This window comes from Aedes aegypti, chromosome 3 (assembly GCF_002204515.2).
Source record: "Aedes aegypti strain LVP_AGWG chromosome 3, AaegL5.0 Primary Assembly, whole genome shotgun sequence".
NCBI classification, from domain to species: domain Eukaryota; kingdom Metazoa; phylum Arthropoda; class Insecta; order Diptera; family Culicidae; genus Aedes; species Aedes aegypti.
In genome coordinates, this window is record NC_035109.1 from 61,880,009 (window position 1) to 61,898,037 (window position 18,029).

At 36.9% G+C, this 18,029-nt stretch overlaps 1 protein-coding gene across 3 annotated transcripts in view; it reads left to right on the plus strand.

Annotated features, from left to right (window-relative positions):
* Positions 1-18,029, plus strand: part of LOC5567664 (zwei Ig domain protein zig-8) — a 649,981-nt gene that overhangs the window by 62,653 nt on the left and 569,299 nt on the right. For all 3 annotated transcript variants that reach the window (XM_021850384.1, XM_021850385.1, XM_021850386.1), the window contains exons 2-3: positions 13,223-13,609; positions 13,886-14,560. In XM_021850384.1, the coding sequence (XP_021706076.1) occupies positions 14,479-14,560 (82 nt within the window). In that variant the 5' untranslated portion in view covers positions 13,223-13,609; positions 13,886-14,478. The remainder of the gene's footprint in view (positions 1-13,222; positions 13,610-13,885; positions 14,561-18,029) is intronic.

The following is an 18,029-nucleotide window of genomic DNA, read 5'->3' on the forward strand; positions in this document are numbered from 1 at the left end:
CACATGATTCGATCGAAAGTTTGATTTGATATTATATTATTTAATTATATTATTTAGTGATGGAACTATGATGATATTTGCATTATAATTACGAAATCTAACTAGATGCTGAACGTTTTCCATATCCATGTGCAATATATGAGATACATGGAAGTTCGATGTTAACACCTTACGACTTTACGATGGAGATATTTTTCATAAAAATTGGGCTAGTTTAAAATAAAAAATCCTGGGCAAGGTTTTTAAATTATGTTGGAAGGCATTCTTACGACAGCCAGCAGGATGCTTATCAGCATTTTTTGCGATTTCTAGAAAAAAAAATGCACCATTTACTAACTTTTGTTAGATTTTACGCAAATGTCTGTGCATCAAAATATTTTAAAGTGACCAGACGTCCCGGATTGTGCGGGACAGTCCCGGATTTGAGCAATCTGTCCCGCATCGCCAAGCGTCCCGGAAAACGTCCCGGATTGTAGAGGTAACCAGAAATAGAACTTATGTTTGAAATATGAGTAATGAAATGTTATTAAGGCTAAGTGGCCCGTAATTCATTTTGACAGTTATGCTGATTTTGAAGATTGCAATTTCAAAGTAATAAAGATGGCTAATATTGATTCAGAAAAGTATCACTACTTACGCTTACATGCAAGAAGTATGCTGATACTTTTTAAGCAATGTCAAGGCAAATCAAGTGATTTTCTTCAATTTGCAATCGTGCGACAAATTAGCCATAATCATCGATATACAGAACAAATTTCAATGACGGCCTACTTCGCCTTTATGGAAATTCAAAATTACTGGCTGGTTTTCTCCATGGACCAACAGAAATGTAATCAAAATCTTAACAGAATCCATATAGGAAATTAATTTACGTTGAAATCTTTTCAAAATATTTGTAAAAATGTCAATTCAAATGGAGCTCACTGTAGGAAATTTCTTGACCATTTCTTGGGCAGAAATTTTTACTTTTCTTGAGCGGTACAGCATACCTAGCTTAATATAATTCTGATAGAAATAAGAATTTCCATTGTATTCACTGGTAAAAACTATGACAATATTTCAGCTCAAGTCTTATGAAAATACTTCCAGGATACGCAACAGGATTTATTATATTTTAAGCCCTTGGTTTAGTTAAGAAACTTCAAATGGCACTGTTAAGGAATTCATGATTTGTTCAGAATTTTATTCAGAATCTTCCAAAAATTTGTATTGGTTCTCTTCTCGGTATTTTTTTTAATTGCAAAGATTTTGTCCAAAATCAAGAATCAATTTGTGGATTTTGTTCAGCGAACCAACTCACTAAATTTAACTCAGAATCCTTCATGATCAAGATTCTTTCTTGGATTTTATTTAGTCCATAATCTTATAAGGATTCAGTTCAAATTACTAAAAAATGTTGCTTCAATATCTCAAAAATCAGTTTGAAAAGCATACAACATTCTGATTGGAATTCTGGTTTAAAAATATCACGTTATTAGGATCTAAATTAAAAAAAATATTTTGTTATTTTTATCTGTGCAACATTAAAAACTCTTTCACAACAGGTTATGGAAATCCTACTAGAATATTTAAAATTTTCTAAAGTTTACAAATTATGTCCCGCATTGAAGCCAAACATATCTGGTCACTTTAAAATATTTGGACCGCCGCACAAAATTGTTTCTGTGATTTGGCCGAGGTTCAAAAGGGTGGGATAAGCCTGATTTATATAAATTGAGTACAAAATCATTTTAATTCAGTTTCGACGAAACTTCCGCCTGAAATAACCAACAGCTGAAATTATTGTTGAAAGATTTGTTTGACGACAAGGATTGACTGCTCGCAATACAACCCCGCGTGATGGCACGCACACCAACATACCGTTTGACAGATGAACCTGAAAACGTTTTTTTATTCTGGAGTCAGGTTAGCACTAACCCAGGTTCAAAAACGAAAACGACATAAGACTATTCGACTTCGTTATTTTGCTGATAGGGGCCCAGATAGCCGTAGCGGTAAACGCACAGCTAATCAGCAAGACCAAGCTGAGGGTCGTGGGTTCGAATCCCACCGGTCGAGGATCTTTTCGGGTTGGAAATTTTCTCGACTTCCCAGGGCATAAAGTATCATCGTACCTGCCACACGATATACGCATGCAAAAATGGTCATTGGCATAGTAAGCTCTCAGTTAATAACTGTGGAAGTGCTCACAAGAACACTAAGCTGAGAAGCAGGCTCTGTCCCAGTGGGGACGTAACGCCAGAAAGAAGAAGAATTTTGCTGATAAATCTAGAAATAGTTTTTTTTTTTATTTCCATCTAGACGAGTTGAACAACTTATTCAAGCTTAGGGTTAAACTGAACACCTATTCCAGATTTAATAACCATGCTTATTTGTGATATATTACCCGAAACAATTATTAACCTTTCAATAGGAAGTCTGAATGGCATTTGATTCAGTAGATTCAAATTTTCTCAACATTTGAATGTTCAATATTATCTAAGGTACAAAAATGTGTTTAATCATACTTGAACAGTGTTGTCCGAATTTTTCTTTTTACTCGTCACTTCCGTTTTTACATTGAGTAAAAGCTTCAGAAAGCCAACAAATATCCCCGCAATTTTACGGAACATCTAGAACATCTAATTTATTTCATTAGATAAGTACCCACTCTCGAGTCAAAAGGAACCCTCCATCAAATCACGTCAGAAAAAGAAAGCCCCGCTCCTAATTGAATGCCGGCACATATCTGCAAACATTGATCTTGCGAAACCACACGGTCGAGTGCGCTTCGTGCTAACTCAAACGGAAAACCGCTTTTCAAAAATGAAAAGCCTCCATTTTCTTTGCGGAACCATCCCGCTCCCGCCGCACCCCGCAAGGACAACCGCTGACCCCATTTGCGGTTTGCTTCATTTGCATTTGAACTTCTTGTGAAATTGGTCACCTCGGTGTGGACCGGCGTTGCTGGATTTCTGCTTTCAGAGCTTCAAAGCCGCAGTTTGGGGGGGATGAAAGAAAAACACAAAAGTACCGACTCGCGAATGATTCTCAGATAGCGGCTTGCTTTTTCTTTTCAATTCGGAGTTGGAGGCACGTATGTTCTATGAAAACGGTATCGAGTTTTCCAAGAGGGGGCTCATAAACATGGCAGCGAGGTTTTCTAATTTCATCAATGGCTTTTCTTGTTGAAAAAACATGCGAAATGCAAACAAGAGTTTCTGTTCATTGGTTTGCCGGTATATCTTTGAATGGCAAATAAATGTTTCACGGATGGCAGGGTTGATATAGCTATTCAGCAAAATCAAGCTGAGTGTTGTGGGGGTTCGAATCCCACCGGTCGAGGATCTTTTCGGTTTGTAAATTTTCTAGAATTCCCAGGGAAAAGAGTATCATCGTACTTGCCACACGATATACACGTGAAACAATAATGAACTGGTTAAGAAAGCTCTCTGCTAATAACTGTGGATGTACTCATAAGAATGTTAAACTGCGAAACAGGTTCTGTCCAAGTGACGTAACGAAAATAAGGCAAAAACGTAATCTATTTCAACGCAAGTCTCTAAAATATTAATATTTTAAACGGATGGTCTATGAAAATATTTTGACCAAAATGGTCTCTAAAACATTTTTTCTCAAATTTGCTAGCAGTGAATCCTGCTACCAAATTTAAAAGGGTCCAGAGAAAATGTTAGAGTATTTACATGAGTATTTCACAGGTTTTTCAGGAATTTACTTCCAGATTTCGTGAAGCAAAACTTAAGGACTTCTCCTATTGATTTTTACATATAGAAGAAGCGAATCAAATATTAGTAAAAAAAAAGTAAAATCTCTACGACTTCTTCAAAAATAAAAAAGGTTTTCTTCAGGAATTCCGTCCGATAGTATTCAAAGAATTCCTGCAAAATTTTATCCTGAGAATAGTCTCTAGTAGTTGTTTGTAAGATCTTTGCGAGAGTTCATCAAGGGTCACCTACTTTATGAAACTTAAGCAAGTTCCTTCAGATGTTGGTTTAGGAGATCCTTCTAGAATACCTCCCGGATTTTGTAAAATCACATGAATCACATTCTTTTCTTGTTGGAGGACTTAGAGAGAATAATACTGATTACCTACTATGGTAAACTCACCCTTGCTCGATATTCCGTATCCCGATATCGAGTTAGAGAACCATAGCAAAATTGTATTTTCATGGCTACCCCGATAGACCCTTCAATCGAATTTGCAATGGTTTTGTGTTCTGTAACTCGATACCTCCCTAACTTGATGGAAACTCCCTAACGAGTTATGGAGAGTTGACTGCACATGATTTTTTCTCATTTTCTCGCCAAAAACAGGTCGTGCAACAGTTTTTTTTTCTTCATGTTTTTTTATGATAATGCTTTAAATTATTTGAAGTTGGTCATTGAACCACATTGGCCATTTCTGGAACTTCGAGGGGACAATTGCATTTTCGCACTAAAACAGGCCGTACGACAGCTTTTCCTGCATGATTTCTCATGGGAATACTATTTTTGACGGCATCGAGCTCTATCTTTCCGTTCACAGACTATAGTGAGAAGTGAGATTATCTCACCGCAGATATTACCGGTCAACTGTGGTAACAGATATCATTGACGATGATTTGTTTTGAAACGAAGAGAAAATAAAAACATTACAAACTTTATGTTCTTGTAAAGGAATTAGTTTTGTGTAGAAAGCACTTTTTAAGTATAAACGACAGTTTAGGTGGATTCGCACAGTCACTGAGGATTTGTGCAATTGAAAAAAGCAGCAGTGATCTGTTTCGAAAGCTAGCAGGTAGCTAATTACCCCTAATATCCGTGAGCAAACACTGATAAAAAATTGATTAGATTGGACTGATTTGAAATTGTTTGTTCATCTAGAACTAGCGCTGGAAATCATCAAATAAAGTGCTGAAATTGTGGTAGGTCTTCGCTGATGTGAGGAAAAACTATTTCTTGTAAGTTAAGATACAAATATTTGAAAATGTTTCTAAATAAATCTAATTTTAGTTTGAGCTGACCACTAAGAGGCAGCTACGAAAAAAATAGTATTTCTGTACCGATTCCGAACTATCAATGCATATGAAATGGTTCATTGGCCACATTGGCCTTTTGTAGAACCATTCGGGTGGCATCTGTCATAGGTTCCATGAGGGTACCCCAATGGTGCCGAAACGGTCATTTTGATTAGAAAATGCAATTGTTCCTTTTAACAGGTTTAACGAAATACCCCAAACGGCCATATGTTGGCATCCAAAGAGAATCTGGAATAATTCCGATACCATCCAGGATTCGAGGATTGTCATCCATAACAATAAAACTAGAATCAAAACTGTCTGAAAATTTCAGCAAGATTGGCTGAGAATCACGTGACCTAAGATTTTTGTTTTTTGAATTGAAAATTTATGTTCTGATAGATCTTGGGCTGTCGAGTGTTAAAGTGTTATTGACGACGCACTGACGGCATTATGCATCCCACAGACGCTCAGACCAACATTGACTCTGCTCCCAGGTTGATGTTCATGTTGGTGCTATGGTTGACCGTGTGTGATGCTGCTTGACGAACCAATTTGACTGTTCGTGAAACCGATTTGACGGTTGGCGATTACATCACGGATTGCTTCAGAGATTCCACCAGGAACTCCATCAAAATTCAGGAATTTCATCAGGAGTACATCTAAGGATTCAACCATGAATTCCACGAATAACATCAGGAATTTAATCAGGGTTTCCAATAGGAGTTTCTCTAAGGATTCCATCGGAAGTTCTCCTAGGAATTCCATCGGAAGCTCCTCTAGGGATTCCATCATGAATTCTTCTGGGGATTTTTTAGATGTTCTTCCAAAAATTCTATCTGGAATTCCTCAAGAGATTACATCAGAAGTTCCTTCAGCGATTCCACCTGGAACTCCTTTCAGAATTTCATCAGGAGTTTCTCTAGCAATTCAATGAAAAGTTTCTCCAGGGATTCCACCAAGTGTACCTTCAGATATTTCATCTGGAATTCTTCCAAGAATTCTACCAGGAATTGCTCTAGGGATTCCATAAAGAGTTCTTCCAGGGATTTCATCAAGAGTTCGTTCAAGAAAATCTTTAGGAATTCCTCTAAGGATTCCATCAGGGATTCCACCAGGAATTCTTATGGAGATTCTGTTAGGAGTATCCTTATGGCTTCCATCAGGATCCTTTTTGGGCTTTCATTAGAAGTTCCTCCTTAGATTCTGTCAAGAGTTTCGTCTGAGATTTCACCTGGAATTTCTCAAAAGATTCTATCAGGAGTTCCTCGAGGAATTTCATCATGATTTCTTCTAGGAATATCATAAGGAGATTCTATTGGAAGTTCCATCAACAATCTTGTAAGAATTCCTCTAGGGATTTCATCAGAAGTTCTTCTAGGAAATTCATCAGGAACTCCTACAATGATTCCAACTGGAGTTCCTTCAAGAATATCTTTAGGAATTCCTCCAAAGATTTCATCTAGAGTTCCTCTAGGGATTCCATCTTTTCCGCTTGGGCTTCCTCCAGAGATTACACCAGGAATTCCTCGAAGAATGCTTTCAGGATTTCTTCTAGACATATTATAAGGAATTGCTCTATGGATTCCATTAGGAGTTCCTATAGGCATTCTATCCGGAGTACCTCTGAGAGTTCTTCTGAGGATTTCATCAGAAGGTCCCCCAGAATTCCATCAAAAGTTCCTTCAGAGATTACACTTGGACTTCCTCCAGAGATTCCATAAGAGGAAATCCAGAGATTACATCAGGAGTTCCTCGAAGATTTTTTTCAGGATCTCTTCTTGGCATATTATAAGGAATTCCTCTATGGATTCCATCAGGAAATTTACAAGGAATTCCTCCAGGGATTTCATCATGAGTTCTTATAGGGATTTTATCAGGAGTTTCTCTAGAGATTCCATCAGAAGTTTCTTCAGAAATTCCACCTGGAAATCATCCAGAGATTATCAGGATATCAGGATTCCCTCAAGGAAACGCATTAGGATATCTTTTGGGAATTGCATAAGGAGTTATTCCAGGCATTCCATCAGGATTTCCTTTAGGAATCATATCAGCAACTTCTTCAGATATTTCAACAGGAGTTGCTTTAGAAATTCCTTCAAGAATTCCTCTATAGATTTAATCAGAAGTTTTTTCATAGATTCCACCTGAAATTCCTCCAGGAATCATATCACAAGTTCTTTTAGGAATTACACCAGGAGTTTTTCTAGTGACTACATTAGGACTTATTTTAGTGATTTCATTAAGAGCTCCTGCAAGGATTTCATTAGTAATTTCCTTCGGAGATTGTACCTGAAATTTCTCTAGAGATTATATTGAGGATTCCTCAAGCAACTCCATAAGGATTTCTTCTTGGGATTTTATAAAAATTCCTCCAGGGATTTCATCAGGAGTTCCTATAAGGATCCCGTCAGAAGTTCGTTCAGATATTCCATCAGGAGTTCCTCTAGAGATTACATCAGTAGTTCCTCTGGGGATTCCATTAGAAGTCATACTTGGGGTTTTACTAGGAGTTCCTCCAATGACTCCATCAGGAGAACTTCCTTCCGATGACTTCCTTCAAGAATATCAATAGTTTCTGTAGGAATTCCATGAGGATTTTCTTTTGAGATTTTACCTGGATTTCCTACAGAAATTCTATCATGAGTTTCTATTGTGATTCCATCAGAAATTCGTCCAGGAATTACATCACAAGTTAAAAAAACGGACTAGCATGCAACGCCCAGTTGCACAGTCGAAATACTTTCCTGACGAAAAGTTTTCCAGTCTGAAGCGGGAATCGAACCCACACTTCTTGACAAGATGCGGCTAAATGCTTGGTAAACCTAATCGCATGGCCACGAAGCCCACCAAGGTAGTTCTTCCAAGGATTCGATTAGAAGTTTCTCTGGTGATTTCACCACTAGTCTTTCAATAAATTTAATAGGAGTTTCTGCAGGGATGCCATCAGAAGTTCTTTCATGGATACCTTTCGAAATTCTTCTAAGAATTCATTATAAAATCCTGCTGGGGCTTCATTATGAACTCCTTCTAGGATTCCATAAGAAGTTCTGTCAGATTCCTCTAGGGGGTTCCATCAGGCTGAAAGGGAAATTTGTGAAAGAATTCTACCATAATTTTCTTCCAAGGGTGTTTCTAGGAAGTCCTCCCAGAATTAATCGAGGGATTTCGTTCGAAATTCTTTAAGGAATTAATATCTCCAAGGAACCTTATAGGTTATCGGGAATTCTTCCTGAGATTTTACCAGAAATTTCCGATAAGGATTTTGTCACCGGAATCACTCAAGACATTTCTTCCGAGATTTCTCAAGTAATCTCTCGCGAAATATCTCCAGGGATTCTTGGGAGTTTTCAAAAATTCTTCCAGCATTTTTTTTAATAAGGATTTTACAAGTAATTTGGGAATCCACCAGTATATCCTCCAGTGACTCTAAGAGGAGTTCTTCCTTGGATTCCAAAAAAAAAATCCTCCAAATAAAGCCTACAAGGATTCTTTTAAGGAGTTCACCAGGAAACTTTACGGATTGCATCTGGAATTCACCCACGTATGTCTCCATGATTTCAATCAGGAAAATCTTCGAGGATTTCAGCTGAAATTCTCATAGAGATTCCGCTAGAAATTCTTTCAAAAACTCCACCAATATTTTTCCGGTGATTTTAACGGGTATTCAAAAAATCCTTCAGAGGTTCTTCCAAAAATCCTCCAAAGTTTCCACCAAGACGATCTCCAACGATCCTATAACGAATTTATTATGGAATTTGACCACAATTTTTGTATTGAGATTCTACCAGTTATTCATTCAGAGACTTCACTGGTATTTTCTATAATTATTAAACTTGTAATTTTTCATGAGAGGAGTTTCTTAATGAATTCTACCAAGAGTTCTTCCAGGGTTAAAACTAGGAATATCACTAGAGTTCCACTAGAATTTGTACCAGAAAAATCTAACAGAGTTTCGCCAAAAGTTCTATCAGAAAATACCTCAATGTTTTTACTAGAATTTCTCTTTCCTTCAGAGAATTGAACAAAATATTCCTCAAGCTCACAAGATTTTTTTTTCTAAGAAACCACCGATATTTGCGCGAGAGAATCGAACAGGAATCCCGCGAAGGAATGAACTAGATTTTTTTTCTTTCTCTACTCTAGTTATTCCATCAGGAAGGAATCTTCAAATTCCCAAAGACGATTCTTCCAGGGATTCCACTGATATTTACTCAAAGAATTAAAACAAAGCAATTATATGAATGTCTCCAGACTGAATCCTTGGAAAGGGTTTTTGGAAAATTTGTGGAGAAGTTCATAAATCAATTTATTGTGAAACCCTTGCACTATGGGACAGGGACGCAATCTGGGGAGACAAAATTAATAACTCGGTAACGAAGCGTTTCAGGTATTTGGTGCCTTCGGCAAAGTTTTTTATTACAACGAGGACCTTCTACTGACATAAACGGATAGTTCGTAAATCGTCCGCATAAGTGGCGCCACAATCTAACTTTTTACTGTGACGTTCTAGAGACTTGGCATGTTCTGCAAAGTTGTTCATTTTGATAAAATAAACAACTCTCCCGAAGACGTCAAAATTCCACAGCCTACTGTTTTCGAGTTATTGGCGAAATTAGAGAAAATTAGTGAAAAAACGATTTTTTTTCACCGAATTTGATATTTTTCCTAAGAACCATGTCATATAATATTTGTTGCTGATAAATATATAGCAAACGCAAGCTCTGGTGGAAAAAAAATATAATTCGACGCATTAAAATTAAGAAATTATGAAAAAACCTGAAAAATAGAGCAATTTTTAAACCTTAATATCTCCAAAAGCGCAAAAAATCGTAAGCTCTAATTTTCAGGAAACATAGAGCAATACTTGATGAAACGGATGTCATAATTCCAGAGAGGTATATTTTGGTGTTTTTGAGATCTATCATTTTTTTTACAATGATTATATTTCTCCAATACAGTTAATTTCCATGAGGAATCTGAAGGGACGATCGACTTCAAGAAATAACGAGTCGTGGAACAAAAACTTTCAGAAAACTGTTTTAAAAAGCCATCATAGTAGCCATGAAATTCAGTTTAAGAGCAGTTCCTTGAGTTGATATTGAGTAATGTAGATGAAAGTGTAGATTAAAACTGGGTACATAATTGTTTTACTTCAATAATTCAAATGATATAATATGTCATGAAATACTTGATCGTGTGTCAGTTAATTGTTGTCATCGTGGTTCGAAGTGAGCAATTTATTTTTTGAATGTGTTACTTTTAACACGGAAAATTAAATTTTAAAGCATATTCATGTCGATATCTCTTAATTCTAAAATTTCAGAGCGCACGATCTGTTGTCCGGAGCTTACAGATTTGTTTTAAAGCGGAAAGAGCGTTGATTCTTGGATGTTTTGAAACAGAGGATACAGATCAAAGGTATCAATTTGGAGATTCCTTCGATTTTGAGAACTGTTAGGTTGTTTAACCTTAAATATGTGTTTAATCACCGGATTTGCTTAAATTTTGAGCTTCCGGAAAACTGTGACAACGAATTCGAGATGAAATCCAAAGCCAGCTTATACTGTGAGCAGATATAATAATTTCATGAAATGATAAAATATATTTTTCCGATAATTTAAAAATACACTTAAATATTTGCCAGGAAAATATTAATCGCGTAATTGAAAGGAAACCGTAAAAAAAATCTCAAAAACACCAAAATATACCTCTCTGGAATTTTGACATCCGTTTCAACAAGTATTGCTCTATGTTGCCTGAAAATTTGAACTAGCGATTTTTTGCGCTCTTGGAGATATTAAGGTTCAAAAATTGCTCTATTTTTCAAGTTTTTTCATGATTTCTTAGGTTTTATGCGTCGTATTATTAATTTTTTTCCACCATAGCTTGCGTTCGTTGTATATTTATCAGCAAAAAATATTATATGACATGGTTCTTAGGAAAAATGTCAAATTCGGTGAAAAAAAAATGTTTTTTCACTATTTTTTTTAATTTCGCCAATAACTAGAAAACAGTAGGCTGTGGAATTTTGACGTCTTCGAGAGAGTTGTTTATTTTATCAAAATGAACAACTTTGCCGAATATGCCAAGACTCTAGAACGTCAAAGTAAAAAGTTAGATTGTGGTGCCACCTATGCGGACGATTTACGAACTATCCGTTTATGTCAGTAGATGATCCTCGTTGTTACAAAAAACTTTGCTGAAGACGCCAAATACCGGAAACGCTTCGTTACCGAGTTATTAATTTTGTCCCGCCAGATTGCGTCCAATAGTGCCTTGGAAGAATCATCGAAGAAATCACTGAAAAAATTCCCAGAAAAATTCCCTGGATAAATTCCTCAATATATCTCTGAAGGAACTTTAAAAACAATCACTGAAGGAGTTTCTACATGATTCCCTAAGGTATTTCCTGGTGGATTCCTTGGAAATCTTTCAAAAAGTTCTGAAAGGAATTGATGGATAATTTTTTTTAGTAATTTCTGGTAGATTCTAGAAGTAAATCGTTCAGAAATCCCAGTTCGAATGCCTCGTAGACTTCCTTCTGGGATACGAGGAAGAATCTTTGATGGAAATACTGGAAGATTTTTTAAAAGAATCTAGAAGAATCCCCTGAGAAACCCTGGAGAACCTCTCAAAAAATTGCAATCGTGTAGAAATCTCTGAAGCAATTCCTGGAAGAATTTTTGTATTAATCGCAGAGAGTTTTTTTTTAGGGATTTCTAGGGATTTACTTGAAGAATCACTGGTAGATTTGTGATAGGAGCTATTCCTGGTGGAATTTTTGTTGGAATTCCAGTATTAAATTCTTGGGAGTGATTCATTAAGCAATCTCTTTAAGAATTTCTAAAGGAACTCATACCGGAATCTCAGGAGAAGAGTTCATACAGAATCTGTTTTGAAATTCATGAAGTTTTGCTGGAGGAATTCCTAAATAAATCTTTGGAGGACTCTCCAGAAAAAATACATGAAATAATCGCTGAAGAAATTCCTTTTGGAATTTCTGAAGCAACTTCTGTTGTAAAAGGAAGAAATCATTTGCATTACGTGATAAAGTTCCATCGTTGCAGAGAATCAGCCTTAGGAGTGGTATGAGCAAGACTGTTGTGCCTAATTACCTATAGTTGATTCAAACTTATGAAACCAAGAAGTATAGAGGACCTTCTGCCATCTACTTTCTAACAATATCTTGAAACATTCGAAAATTTACGATTTTATTAGGCAGCTAATGAAGGTGATAGAACTCTAGTGGTCTAAACTCGATACGTAAATACTAAAATTATTTTTTTAAACTAACGCCACGGCGTCTCCATGAAGAAATACGAACAAATCATGATTCTTAACATCACAAATACTTGATAAGTAATTGTGCGTTTTCATCTGAGCCAAAAGCTCCATTTTTTCAAACCTGAAATCAAATCTAGCACATTGAACGCAGGAACAATGTTTTTCGTTCAAGAAACCGATACCAAGAGTTTGTTTTAATTTCGTGCTACGGAACAAAAACATAGGTCACGCCATTATTTTTCGGCCATTTCATCCGTTTGCCGAACGTAGGCAGCCGGGTGGAGTACCGAAGAATAATAGTTCACTAAAACACACAGAAAACTGGGTTTGGATAATACATCATTTCCACAGCCCTCCACTTTTCAGACTTCGTTATTGTGGATTCTAGAAAGAAAAAAAAAAAGCGTCAGCCTATCGAGAAGATAAACGATGCTCGAAAGATAAACGAAAGGAGGAAATGACCGGATAAGAAAACTTCGAATCTTGAGTTGGTTTTTTGTGTCTCCAAAGAAAAGTGTAGGTTAGGAGTTTTGTGTGTTGTTTGAAAGCAAGAGATCGGAAGAAGGTGTTCCTAATGGAAAGAACCAGGAAATTAATGCTCTTCCTGTGTCTCTCTGGAAACGTACACCACATTTACCGATGACAAGAAATGACATTGACCCATGTTAGTATGGGGAGTACATGAAATGACCATGTGATAATTAATTAAAAGGTTATCTGTGGCATTATGGTAGGGCATTCGTTCCTTCGCAACGAGTCTGTAAGCTTTTTTTCGCCTGTGATATTAATGGGTCTCCATAGAATTGTATCCAAATCCTTCTTATCCCGAACCCCGTTTTGATGAATTAAGTCCGCCGTACATCTGTCACAAATCTATCATCCAGTCATCATTATCAAATCACGAATTTAAAAGTTTTCTTTTCTCCGCTTATTTTCAGACCTCTTCAAAAACCAACTTGAATATCCAATCAAAGTGAATTGGATTTTCCTCCCAGGCCCACATCAATCACGCACCCTAAAGACTCTTTCGAGAGGAAAAGTTTCCGCTTCCGAATGGTTCTTCGTAAGCGTGCCGCCATAAACAGAGCCCCACTGGTGGAAGTGGGATGATTCCGTTGCTGAAACTTGAAAGAACCCAAAATGAAGTGGAAAAAGCAATTTTGGCTGCTTTTGATTTGACTTGAACGCACAACAACTCCGCCGGCCGGGTTTTCAGTCATGTTTCGGGGGAAAAATTGTTCCGGTAGGCACATTTACGCAAACATTGGCTCCAAATGTGGCAAATAAATGGCGCTGAATTTTATTATTGATCATAGAAGACATAGGTAAGGCCGAGCTTAACATTATTTTAGTTCACTTGATTCATAGGGATTTCTGAAAAAAAAAGATTTCTGAAAAAGTCGAGTCTAGTACACGACACTGAAGACGGCCTTACAGTTGAGGTCGAAATACGTGTATCTGTCAAAGGATACAAACTCTAGTGGAATTGAATGGTATAGTACTGAATTCGGGTTTTCATATACTTACTGAAAAAAAAAGTTTTTGGAGTTAGTATATAAACTATATTTAACTAATTCAAACATCCTTCTGTTTCATTCCAGTGTACATGCACCATGGATCTAGGTTAGGCCAACAGTTTTAGCTGACTCGGAAAAATCCCTCTCTGTCAAACCACACAACTTTTTCCCTGTTAACTAATCCGGCTTGTTGGAGCACCACCCCCACAGCGATATTTGAAGATTAAATTCAGCGTGCGAAGAAAAAGTGACAAAAAGTGAAGTTGTTAACAACCGGTTGTCGGCGACGCGTATATGTAACGACTGCCGCACGTTGAGTGGTTCGTGTTTTTTTTCGCCGGAAATCGATTTCCAACAAAGTTTTCGCGAACGTGTGGTAATGTAAGGGGAGGGGGTGGGTAACAAGTGTATTTTTCTCCGAAATAAAAAAAAGAAATGTTAACGCAAGGATAAATACCAATTGCGTAGCAACGTGCCAGAATTACTCGGTGAACGGCAGCATTTCGTGGGAAAAAGCCATCATTAATCGGGAAAGAAAGAAGAAAAAGCGAGTGTACAGAGATGTCGAGGCACCACTTGTGAGAATAAGTTGTCACACAGTGCGCGGTGAATGTGTCTGTGAAAACGTGCTTGGTGTTACCTAGTCTGCAGCTGAGAAGATCCAAGCGGTCGATACGATGGTGCTTCGGAAAAGTCCCACCAGCTACGGTGGTGGAGGCTTATGGATGCTGTTGGGATTCCTACTGCTGGTGCGAACAGGTATGTTGTAGATTGATTTGCTAGAACGTTTTCTTCACACTGAAACATTTTGTTATGATAATTAAAAGTAGGAATTATGCGTCGCATTTTTAGTTCTGTTTTTTTTATTATAATTTACCTTACCATTCTCGTTTTTTTTTTCAATGGTGAGAACAACTTTGGATTAAGCAATTCCAAATTTATTGAATAGAGTAAAGCTTTTTTCCTTTGAAGCTTTGATTAAAGATTGTGTTCGGATTTTCTTAACCCTTTGGGGCCGGCGCGGTCATATATGACCGCAGTACAAAAAAGGCTGTAAAAAAAGAACCAATGAACAAATGTATATACTGTCTTCGGCAAAGTTGTCCCAAATATACTCTTTTATCAGAGAAAAATATGAAGTATATGCCTTTATGACCTAATTGACAACCTAGAACATCCTGAACATCCTGAAGTTTGGAAAATTGACTATAAGTACATACGAAGCGTGAAATGCTGTTTGTGAACGTAAATGATGTTCAGGCTAGATAATACAGAATTAATCTTTTAACGAAAACACTATTTCACTTGCTTTGCTATGTCCTGAGATGTTCTAGGACGTCCAAACTAAAGGCGTTCCGATACTTCCGATATATCGCAATATCGATATTTTGCTTTCGATATTCGATATTTTGGTATCGATATTTCCTATTCAATATATCGGTGATATCGATACATCCTTCCGATATATCGTAAACCACTATTTGGATAACAATTGTAGGGTTTTCTCCTAATACAATTTTTTTTTTTAAATATTTGATAGCAGTTCACATACCAATTATTATATAATGAATCGTAAAAGAAGATATTGATGTCCCTATCGATTAAACTTCCAATAATATTTAGGGTGCAAAGAATTATTTACGAATCGCAGGAAATTCAACGCCGCATATCTAAGCAATACAATAATTTTGTACCCTTCAAATATATCAAATGATATTGCGATATATCGATATTATGATTCAATATATCGGTGGTATCGATACTTCGGTTCGATGATCGTATCGAAACAAAAATCGATACTTCGCAATATCGGAACGTCCCTAGTCCAAACTGTCCTGAAGCACACTCTTTGAAATCTACAACCGTTACAGTAATTGTTTGGGTTAAAAACAATAACATTACAAATTCAAAAAGAATCTACCAACCTCTGAGAATCTCAAGAGCTATTTCAAGGAACGTTTGGAGTATTCCAGGCCCTCCAAATTACCCTGGAGTTCAGAACTTCAGGTCTACACTTGTTCCAGTAGTTATTCTCGCTAAACTGAGTGAAGTTATATAATCTACGATGTTTACTGAACCTTGTCACGGATCAATAGGATACTTCAAGAAACGTTTGAGGTATTCCAGGCCCTTTAAATTACCCTGGAAATCTGAATTTCATGTCTACATTTATTCCAGTAGTATTTCTTGCTAAACTGGGTGAAGTTCTATAATCTACCATGTCCACTGAACTTTCGCACGTATCAATAGGATGTTTTAAAGAACGTTTGGAGTATTCCGGGCCCTCCAAATTACCCTGGAGTTCAGAACTTCAGGGCTACACTTATTCCAGAAATTTATCTCGCTAAACTGAATGAATTTATAAAATCTTTCCTGTTCACTAAACCTTCTCATGCATCAATAGGCTGTTTCAAGGAACGTTTGGGATATTATAGGTGCTCCAAATTACCCTGGAGTTCAGAACTTCAGGCCTACACTTATTCCAGTATTTTTTCTGGCTAAACTGAGTAAAGATATATAACTTACCAAGTTTACTGAACCTTGTCACGGATCAATAGGCTAATTCAAGGAACGTTTGGGGTATTCCAGGCCCTCCAAATTACCCTAGTGTGCGTAACTTCAGGTTTACATTTGATTCAGTAATTTATCTCACTAAACTGAGTGAAGTTATATAATCTAACATGCTCACTAAACCATCTCATGGATCAATATGCTCTTTCAAGGAACGTTTGGGATATTCCAGGCCCTCCAAATTACCCTGGAGTTCAGAACTTCAGGTCTGCACTTGTTCAAGTAATTTATCTCGCTAAACTGAGTGAAGTTATAAAATCTAACAGGTTCACTGAATTTTCTCACGGATCAATTAGCTGTTTCAAGGAACGTTTGGGGTATTGCCACCCAGATTACCCCGGAGTTCAGAAATTCAGATCTACAATTGTTCTAGTAATTTTTCTTACTAAACGATGAAGTTATTTAATGTTCACTGAGCTTTCTCACGAATCAAAAAGATATTTCAAGGAACGTTTGGAGTATTCCAGGCCCTCCAAATTACCCTGGAGTTCAGAACTACAGGTCTTCCCTTGTTCCAATATTTTTTCTAACTAAACTGAGTGAAGTTATATAATCTACAATGTTGACCGAACCTTCTCATGGATCAATATGCTGTTTCAAGGAACGATTGAGGTATTGCAGATCCTTCAAAATTTCCCCAGGACTTCAGAACTTCAGGTCTACTATTTTTTCAGTAATATTTCCTTCTTAATTGAGTGAAGTTATATAATCTACAATGTTCACTGAACCTTCTCACAGACCAATTGGCTATTTCAAGGAACGTTAGTGATATTTGGCAACCTAGAACATCCTGAACATGCAGAAGTCTGACAAATAGAATAATTAGTATAAAAGTAGCTGAAAATGCCTTTTGTAAATACAATTGATGTTCGTACTTGGTAATACATAGCTATTATGTCAAGAAAAACGCTGCTTCACATGCCTTTTTATGTCCTGGGATATTCTACGACGTTCAGGCTATTCCGAAGCTCAATTCTCGAAATTTACAGCAGTAGTTACTTGCACTAGAAATAATCAGCGATGCCAGATTTCTTTGGAAATTATTCCGTAGACGAAAAGTGATAAGCGGGGGGAAAGATCCCCGGCATCCCCGGATTTCCGTTGGAAAAATCCGTAAATTACCGTTGAATAATGAGAATTTCCGTAGCTTTCTGTAGAAAATATACATTTTCCGTAGAATTATCTTACGGATCCGTAGAAAGTGCTCAATTCCGTAGGTCTACGGAAATTTCCGTAGATCTGGCAACGCTGCAAATAATAATATTTTCAACTAAAACGGAATCTATTGACCTCTGAGAATCTCAAAAGCTTTTCCAAACTATCCTGGAGCTCAGAACATCAAATCTGCCCTTGTGACAGTATTTTTTTTTCGCTAAATAGAGTTCAGTTATATAATCTACCAGGTTATATAGGGCCCCCATAGCCGAAGCTGTAAAGACGCGGGTATTCATCATGACCATGCTGAGGGTTCCGGGTTCGATTCCCGGTCGGTCCAGGATCTTTTCGTAATGAAAATATTCTTGACTGCCTTGGGCATAGAGTAAAGGGTGTCCACGATGAAATTGCCACACACAAAATTGATTCGCAAAATTCGAGTTTTCATCCGATTGCCATCAAAACTTCAGGGATTGAGAAATAACTATTAAACTTCATTTTA